General features: G+C 35.5%; 1 protein-coding gene across 1 annotated transcript; it reads right to left on the reverse strand.

The window, feature by feature from the left end:
- Positions 1-734: 734 nt before the first annotated feature.
- Positions 735-9,280, reverse strand: LOC118737592 (putative tyramine receptor 2). Its single transcript, XM_036468192.1, has 3 exons — positions 9,272-9,280; positions 7,684-7,842; positions 735-2,232 (listed from the first exon to the last, which is right to left on the reverse strand). Exons 1-3 carry the CDS (start codon positions 9,278-9,280, stop codon positions 1,072-1,074), a joined length of 1,329 nt encoding a protein of 442 aa, XP_036324085.1. The 3' UTR covers positions 735-1,071.
- Between the last annotated feature and the right edge of the window lie 528 nt (positions 9,281-9,808).

Consider the following 9,808-nt stretch of genomic DNA (forward strand, 5'->3'; position numbering starts at 1 on the left):
TTTGCCCGCTCGGCCATTGCGACTGTTAGAGCAGCGCAAGCAAACTGATATACATGCTCAAGTTTTTCACCATGTAAGTTGACAAAGGAGAATAAACAAACTATCTTGCCTACTGTCCTTCAATTGTCTTGCAAAATAGACTTGCATCTATCTTGGCCAGAGTTAACCTCCTTCCACAGCTTCGAGATATGGCAGAGCTTAAGAGAGGGTGGGATTACGTACTGCGAAGTAACTCCAGTGGATTTTGTTATAAAATATATCACATGTGAATATGTATATAGCGAAGATTGTATCTAGAAGTAATTTATTAGCCTTGGTTGATGAATTACAAAAAATATAAGCATTGTAGTATTGAAAATGTTGGAAAATAAAGAAAATATTTAACTGAGCTTAGCAGTCGTAGGTAAATATTGCCTCTGGTTTTAAAATGTGCAAAGTTATGACTCGCTGCAAGTAGATAACTTTTATTTCCAATAGTAGGTACAGAAAAACTAAGATTTGGCATAGAAAGCCAATCGACGAAAGAGAAACTAAGAAATCAAATTGCAAAACTATTTAATTGGAAAGCAATATGAATTACCCATTGGTTTCACAGCCATTCATTGCTTTAAAATGAGCATTAATTTTATTTTGTCAACAATTTTCGTAACGATTATACACAATGATGAAATAACGTTTATGTGCAGTCAGTGGAAATTTGCATATTCCAATTTAAAAATATTGCAATAACCGAATTAGATTGAACGCGAAAATACATACAAAAAAAAAACATTTGAAATTACCATTGCAAGTACTGGACTATATATTTTTTTTAAAGACGATCCTAGTCTATACCTTTCATTCATTCACAGTAAATGGGTATTGGACAAATATACATATTTGGAGTTGTTCTCTTCCATTTCCGCTTCCAGCTTTTGTTTCTTTTTTTTTGTAGCGCACAAAAGCAAATAACCAAATCTATCGCCTATAATGGTACATGCCATAACCAATGGGTGTGCTGCCCATGGCACGTTCGGTGGCCTTCTCAATGCTCGCATGAACGCACCGATAACAGCACACATAGGCCAAACATCACTTGAATAGTATACGTCGAAAGGCGCGCCTAAAGTCCTTATTGAAGATGGTGTAAATGGCCGGATTCAAGGCGGAGTTCATGTAGCCCAGCCAGAAAGCGATCGCGAACGCCGAATCCGGTATGTCGCAATAGCTGCCACAGGCCGGCACCAGGATGTAGAGGAAGAAGAACGGCAGCCAGCAGGCTATAAAACTGCCCATAATTAGACCCAATATAAGTGTGGCACGCTTCTCTTTTTTGCGAGCGATGCGCCGCTTCTCCTTTTCGGGATCGCGTGGTTTTTGCACCTTTGGTATGGCCGGTTCCAGTGCGGCTTTCACCACTTCGGAGGGTTTCAATGTTTTCGATGTCGCCACCGCTGTGGCAGTCGCCTTTGCTTCGTTTCGTCGCGCTTGGTTTGCCGCTTTGCGTCCGAAGATAGGTTGGCATAGTCGGAACTTCAGCGGCTTTACCACTGCGCAACGACTTACCACACCCGAATCGGAGCTGGATGGATCGAATTCGCTAACCATATCGGTGTCAATACCTACCGAGAGTGCGCGACACCGGCCTGCTATTGGGGAGACGCGTAACTCATTTGGTGATGCACCTGCTGTCGCCGCCGCTGCGCCACCACTCGCGTTCGGTGCCATTAGCGTCGCGCCGGTGGACATGGCATTGGAGGCTCCTGTGGCAGTTGTTGTTGGCGCCGTCCCACTAGTCACGCCATCAGTGCCGATGGGCGTGGCACTATCATTGTTGTTATTGTTGGAAGCTGGTGAATTGGACGTAGCTGCAGCGGCCATTGACGGTGGCACGGGCACATTTAGGGCGCCGCGGCTCGTCGCTATTGTACTCACCTTCAGTGTTTCCCGGTCCGTCGCGGACAGCGTGCAGTTTGGTGAACCAGGCGTAAGCATGCTGAGCGGGGACGGTACGGTTGAGTTGCCATTCGGATAGACGAGTGGATGCGGCTCCATGTCGGCTGCCTCCGATGTGGAAATGTCCGACGCGAGATCGCACGTCACTGTGGGTATCTGCATTGGCAGCGAGGCGCTATTCGGTGGTGTTTCAATGGTGGCTATTTGACGCTGCTGATTCATTTGCAGCGCGCTAATGGCGCTCGACGACGGCATTGGAATGGTGCCCTTCTTGCCGATGGTGGTGAAGCTGGTGACCTGCAGGAGAATGGAAATTCAAATAAGTTTTTTTTTTGGAACAAAAGAGTAGATATGTATGTATATTAGACTGCATCACCAAAAAAAGTTGCGGTTTTCCGCCGGGATTACAAAATTTATTATATTTTAAGACGTTCGCCATAATATTTCGGAAAAATATTTAGGTTTAAGTGCAATGGAATCGGAATAATGAGATTTTTGATGCTGCCTTTTTTACTTTTTTCAAAGATTGATTTACGAAAATCTTGAATAACTGGGCCAAAACTATTTTGATTTAGACTTATGGTATCTCAGCCGTCCAAAAAAAAGTCATTCGTGTCCCATTTTTTTTTTCAAATACCAACACATCTTAATTCAACTTTGAATGAGTTGATTAGCAAAGAAATAAAAAGGGTGAGTTTAGATTCAGGTATTTAAGTTTTTCTTATGCCAATCTTTGAAAAAGGTTAAAAAACAGCATCAAAAATCTCATTATTACGATTCCGTTAATTTTTTTTTTTTAGTTTTTAAACGGTTTTGTCATTTGAGGGGATTTTTTCAAAAACATCTTTAAGAAACTAGTTTTATTCAAAACAAACTCCATTTTTGGAGGTATTTTCAAATTGGACCAGCTCGCTTAAATCTTAATATTTTTCCGAAATATTTTGGTGCACATCTTAAAATATAATGGATTTTATAATTCCAATGGAAAAACAGTACCGATTTTTTTATTTTTTTTTTTATTGTATAAGGGAGTGAGGCAGTCTAGTGTGCATATGTACATATATCTGTTATGCTTTTTTGTATAAACCAGGGCATGCTTATTTTCATAATCTGGTATAAATACGCGATTCCATATCTAGAACGTGCTTAGGGGTTATCACGAAACTAAGTGAGTGAGTGCTCCAAACCATTCATAGAATAACAAAAAAAATAAAAATTTAAAAAATAGATGAAATTCATTTTGATTGTCGAGTAAACAACCATTACATGCTACTGCGTGTGACCTCAAGAGAAATCAAATTTCAATAACACTGTGCTCGATAAATTTTCTTTTGAGCATCGATGGTTCACAAGTGGTAAATAAATATAATTCGAGTACGCTTATTGCATTGATCATAGTCGTTTTTCTGGTTTGGCTCTAGTTTTCGAGTTATTCGCGTTTAAAATTTTCACCAACATGACCCCAAAAAATACTTACTTTTTATATTTTAACTATTTATTCAATATTTAGGTACAATAAAAATTCAATACATATATATTCGTATGTGTTTGTAGTCTTTCTGAACCTTTTTAATTTGATATCCATATTAAAATATTTGTTTAATTTGATCAATTTTACTGAGTTTAAGACTTTCAAACAGGTGGAAAATTTTCTCTAAATTTTTTTGAACTGAATACCTTCTTAAACTGCTTTGGTATGATACTCATAATGTAATATTTAATTTGTATTATCAATTTCAATATTTTTCAAACTGGTGGCAACACTCGAAGCTTTTTTTGTTACAAATGATCCTGGTATTACACCGAACATAAAAAAAAAAAAAATATTCGAATCAGTTCAACCGTAACTCGAAAACTATAGCCAAACCAGAAAAACGATTGTGATGGCCAAAACAAACGTAATTGAATTATGTTTACCACATATGACCTAACAATGTTCAAATTTTCCGACTAGCACAGTGTAATCGGCGGCAGCGCTGAAAGAAAATCGTTAGGAAATTATTTGGAATCGTAAAACACCGAAACGAAAAAATCAAGCGTGCCGTGCATGCTTAAGTGAGCATATTCTTCCACGAAAATGATTGAAACCTAAATTTCAATAACACTAAATACCTATTCAAACAATTTCATGTTTGCTTTGACATTTCAACCTATTTAACCTGTTTTCCATTGTTTTTTTGTCCACACTTGCATTCATACACGTATGTATGTATATGCCCATATGTATGTAACAACATCGTACATGAAATGGAAAAAGTCGCGACTAATATTTTAATTATTTTCATAAAATGTTGTGGGGAGTTGTAATTTGATGAATTTTCATTAGTTATGCTTTTTGCATTTTCAACGTTGTTGTGTGTTACGTCTTTTTGCATTTGAGGTGACGATATGTAGATATGTATGTATGTGTGCAAATTTTTTCATGAATATGTAACACGGCTCAATACAGATAATGAACTGCAACAACATAAATTGGAAATCCATTTTACAGCGATTGTATGCTTCATCGTGCAAATTCATTAATAATCCGCGCGATACGCGAATACGGCAACGAAACTTCGGCGCAAACGTGTCCCCAGTGGCTTCGAAAGCAATAATGAGAATATGTCAAACATTGTACAAATGTACGAAATTGGAAAATTCTCAATTACAATATTGGTTTTGTGTTTTTTCCAATTTTTTCGTTTTAGTCGTTTCCATAATTTTTTTTTTTTTATGGTTGTACATACATAGCTGTAATTGACATATTACTGCGCTCGCTAGCTCATCTATCAGCGTTATTCGAGTATGAGTGAGTGCGCCAAAGTGGCACGTACATACGTCATTTTTCATTACTCGCGTTTCGTAACATTTAAATGAGCTAAAATATGAGCATCATGAGGAATAATAATGAATTGAGCTCGTTACACACGGGTTTCAACTAACAGCGCGACAAGCAACCAGAATGCCAAGCGCAACACATCCTGCTGCTCCACAGCCAAAACGAGTTCTGTGCGCTCCTTTTAAGGCATTTGGATTCAACGTACTCATTTATAATTTTCGTGACACATATGTACATACATATTTGTATGTATATATCTATATTCATATATATGTTTACACATGTATGTGTATATATGAAATCGCTCTTTGGCAGAAACGAAAAAGGTTAATTAAAATCTAGCCATTACTCAAATGCATTAATTGATTACCACTGTTTATCTGATATTTTAAATCTGCTTACCTAAGTAAATTTGCAATCAGTTTAAGCTGCGATTCTGTCACTAAATTTTGCAATTAGCCACGTTTATCAGTTTTCTTTATGTTGGTTCTAATCTAGCTGTCATTCATTTAAGTAGCTTTTCAGCTGCAAATGAGTTAATTTATGTTTAGCTTTAGCAGTAGTAATGTCATTTTAAGAACACTTACAGCTTTTCTAATTCCAGTAATTAGTCAGAATTAGTAGAGTATTAAAGTGCTAAGTAACAAATCAGCTATAATATTGCAGTGGTATGACAACACAAAAATTCATTTAGAAATGACGGCGTTCGGAAATTTGCAGTTAATATTTTAAGCGAGGACTCTACTGGGAAATACAGACATATATGTATGTACATGTCAGTTTGTTACTTATGCCCTCATTTGACTGAATTATTCTTAGTCTGTGTCTGCAAACCAAGCTTGACAAGCGATGACGGAAATTCGTTTCAAAATAAATCACATATATACTACTTTATTCATGTACGTATGTAACCGAGAGTGTGCCAATAAAAATTTAAAAAATCGAATCTTAGTTTCTCAAATCATAGCCATCTTTTACTCGATGTAATTTTTTTTTTGGCGACACACTAGTTTTAATATACTATATTCGTTCGTTTTGGCAAGAAGAAAATTTTCACCGTTTTTTTTTAACATTTGGAAGTATCTTAACTAATTAACTAGCTGAGATTATTTGTGATGTAAATTTTATTAGATATGTTAAAAAATTTATAATAATTCACCTCGTTAATTTTTCTCTTTTTAACCAATTAAAAAAAGGAGGATGTTTTCTGTACGTCGGAATATTTTTTTATAATAATATTTTTTTTTTTTTATGGAAAGGTAGTACCTCAGAGGTGGTTCTAGCCTAATTGGGCTTATATCCGATCATGGGATCATGAAGAAATTAACGGTAATCTTAAAGTTTTACATGGGAACTGCATTCGTTTTTGTTTTTTTGCTAAAAAAATACTTGTTTATTTAAAGAATTGTCTTAGGGGGTCTTCTGCGAATCAATAAATTGTTTTAGCGATGATTTTATTTTTTATTTATTTTTTCTACAAAATCTCTGTGCACGCTAAGCATATATAAACTTAAATTTCAAGTACAAGCTAAGTAGAAAATATTAGAAGAAAGTAATTATTTTACCTTTTTTTTTTTAAGTAAATGATCGATATGATTGAGTAAAATATATTAAATTTTCTGTTACAATTTATTTTTTGTACAGCAAAGAAGTACCAATCATTTGTTTATAAACATATCGAGTAACAATCAGCAGTTTACCAAAACTGTGGAAATGGACGTGAAGATCCCTTAAGGGATTATGGATTATGCAACACCCCCAGCCCCTACCTACGTACGCCTATGGCAGCGATAGATATTCTGCATGCTGCCATTTTTTTTTTAAATTTCGTTATACACTCTTGAAACTTCACAGTATGTGGTATTTGATGCCAACGACTATTGCCTCTAATATGAACATTCTGTTTGAAAACTGTTCAAAGTTATTCAAAAAAGAAACAATTGTGATTGTCCTAACTTTTTAAGGTGAAAATAAAAACCTGATCGTCGGTCAAAATAATTCAGTGATCCTTACATATCCACGACTCTTTTTCTATCTACAGCAAAACCTACATCTCCATAATACGGAACCCTCGACATTAAATGCACTTTCAACACTTTTTCTAAATTTAACTGCTGGCTAAATGGAGTGGCGACACGCACCTCTAATCACGCGGCCACAGCTGCCACAAAAAATAAACAATATTCAATTAGACGTTCGCCAATGGCCTTTCCCCGATCAGAAAGTGAATATCTCATATTGCAAAACCAAAAAAAAAACTCCGTTGAGTGGAAAACGCCAAACCACAAGAGCTTTTAAAAATCACTGAATGCAGAGAATTATAAACAGACGGACACGCATGCCGCTAATATTTATAACTCGCCGAATTTTGTATGCAATTTCGGTGTTGCTGTTGCTCTTAGCTCGTCAGATTTGTTTCATCAATGCTGTAGGCTTTTCTAAAAGACCGCTTGCAGCAACAACGCGAAGCACCATATGCATCGTTTAAAACGGCTGTTTGTTCTTCAGCGAATTGACAATATGTAGGATAAATCCATTGCCCACACACATACATACATACATATGTACATATTGCACATTCATCTGATAGTGGCAATTGGAAATGCCAGCAATTGATACAGATATTCACAGCAGATATTCCTGTAAATCAGCAATAATCGCTGCAAATGAGTTCTGCACCTCCAAGCAAAGGCATTTTTTTTCCACATGTATGTAGTTGTGTGAGTGAGAGTTTCAGCAAAAATCATTGCATGCGTGTACACGAGTGCTGTTGCTGGCAGCAAAAATCACAAAAACCATACACGTTACTTCCAAGGATATTGACATATGATTCGCGTGCACTAGCTGACATATACAGAAAATGTATCCTCTTTTTTGTAAAAATATGAAAAAATACATATGTACGTATATACTTCTCTAATGCTCACCTGTTCGTTGTTCGTTTTACGTGGATGCTTCTTAATGCCGCGTCTCGCTCTCGCTTTGGCAGCAAAATAAATTCGTATGTAGACAAAAACCATTATGCAGCTGGGCAAGTAAAAGGAGCCTAACGCCGAGTATAACACGTAGCCGATGTCTTCGCTTAGCTGAAAATAAAAATGGGTGCAATAAGCTATTAGATGAAAGGTCTTAGCAGTAGTAGATTGGAAGGAATATTTGCATGACAAAATATCTGTTACAAGGACAAAAAACAGAGCCTATATATGTGATGCATTCATAAAAAGAAACAGCCTGCAAAAGTAGCAATGCACCAGGTACAGTGTGCGTCCATTGCATAAAAGAAATGTAGAATTTTTTTCGTAATAAATGAAAATACAAACGATCTAATGCTTTTAAATTTTTTTGTATAAAATATATAAAATCTATATATATATGTACATATATTATTGTATTATTGATATATGTATGTATATGAATTCCCAATATGATATATGACTATATCTATGAAATTCAACCACAACACATAAAGATTTGAAGGTCAACGAGCGGTTAAAAATATTAGCAGTTTGAAAATTTGACCTGCTATCACAAAGTCGGCTTATTTATTCACCAAAAATTCGCTATTTTATGCATCGAGTATTCAATGAATGCTATTTATGTAAGAGCTATCATATAAATATGTATGGATGTATGCATGCGATGCACCAAACCAATCCATTTTTTTTTTTAATTTTTATATAAATTACCAGCATTCAGATTAACTTTCTGTCGTACAATGTTCATAGAAACTTTTAGAGTTTTATAAACCTTTAGCCTTTCTAGGAAAATTGCACAAAATCAAAAGACATTTATCAAAAGGCGGAAAAACCATAACCGAATAACTGCAATCATAAATAAAAATAAATTTTACTGACCCACTTACGAAGACAAAATATTAGTTTTCTGCAGGGAAGAATACGTTTGCGCGAATTTCTTCTTTAGCTTCTTCTTACCAGCCACGTAGGCGAATAAAGCATTGCATTTGCACCGAAAATTTTTTTGCTTGACGGAAAACATTTAAAATGGGTAAATGGCGTAAATCTTTTAAAATTTGCATATATAAAAATTGGAAAGCATAAGGATTCATACACAAGTAGTAATGTATTTAGCAGTGTTTGTAAAGGGCAAATATTAAATGAAGTCTCGCAGCATTTAAGTGTGCTAGTATGTGGATTATTCTGCTACAGTATCACATGCTGCTCCTAAGGCATTTCTGGATCTAAATACCATCGCGTTGTGACTTTAAAATACGAATAAGGCAGATACGGTTTTGTATTGGAATGACAACGTATGATTTTTATTTCGTTTGTGTTGAACTCACTGAGGCTCCCTAAAATTCAGAACATTTGTTGAATTTTCAGACGAAAAAATTCCTGCTGCTTTCATAAACCTTTATGCAATTTATTTATTTATTCATGAACATTTATTTAAGTTTAATTAAACTTTCCAGTGTTTGCAACACTTTCATTGCGTTTTTGGCGCGTTTTCCGGTATCGAGATTTATTGCCGAAACCACAATTCACAATTCCGGCTTACCTTCAACATGCTGTCAGTAGTGGGTGTCACATGTCGTACGAGCGACTTTTATTCAATTTAATTTTCATAAGTCGGTAAATGGTTCGTGGTTTCATTTTGGCCCTTATTTACTCTTGAATGTGCCGCCATCGACTATTGTATAAAACTCATACTAATCCCATACTAAGATTTTTTCATAGCAGTTATATGTCCTGCGTTGTTTTTTTTAATGATTTGATATTATTTTCATATAGAAACATGCTAGAAGCATGCATTATATCGCTTTATGCAAAAGATTAAAAATGGGTTGAGGAAAACCCAACAAGAAAGTCTGCTCAAATAAAACGATCCGTTCTAGAGTTATGTGTGGTCGTACGTAAGCGGCATTGTTTTCTATATATATTGAGATTTAACGCTTTAGATAAATAGTTTGCAACCCTAATCAAAATTACCACTTCTACATAAAAGTGCATTTAAAAGACGTTCATTCGCTAAACGCGTTTCAATATCTTACTTTAGATATACATTTGTACCTATATTTATTTAAATAAAATTTTA

Source organism: Rhagoletis pomonella, unplaced genomic scaffold, assembly GCF_013731165.1.
Source record: "Rhagoletis pomonella isolate Grant_MI unplaced genomic scaffold, Rhpom_1.0 Rhpom_scaffold_00004, whole genome shotgun sequence".
Taxonomy (NCBI): domain Eukaryota; kingdom Metazoa; phylum Arthropoda; class Insecta; order Diptera; family Tephritidae; genus Rhagoletis; species Rhagoletis pomonella.

What these genes read in the sequence shown, in the direction of transcription:
- LOC118737592 (XM_036468192.1), bottom strand. An exon ending in GTAAAACGAACAACGAACAG is followed by an intron (nt 2,233 to 7,683) that starts GTGAGCATTAGA and finishes ATTCTCCTGCAG; the next exon opens with GTCACCAGCTTCACCACCAT.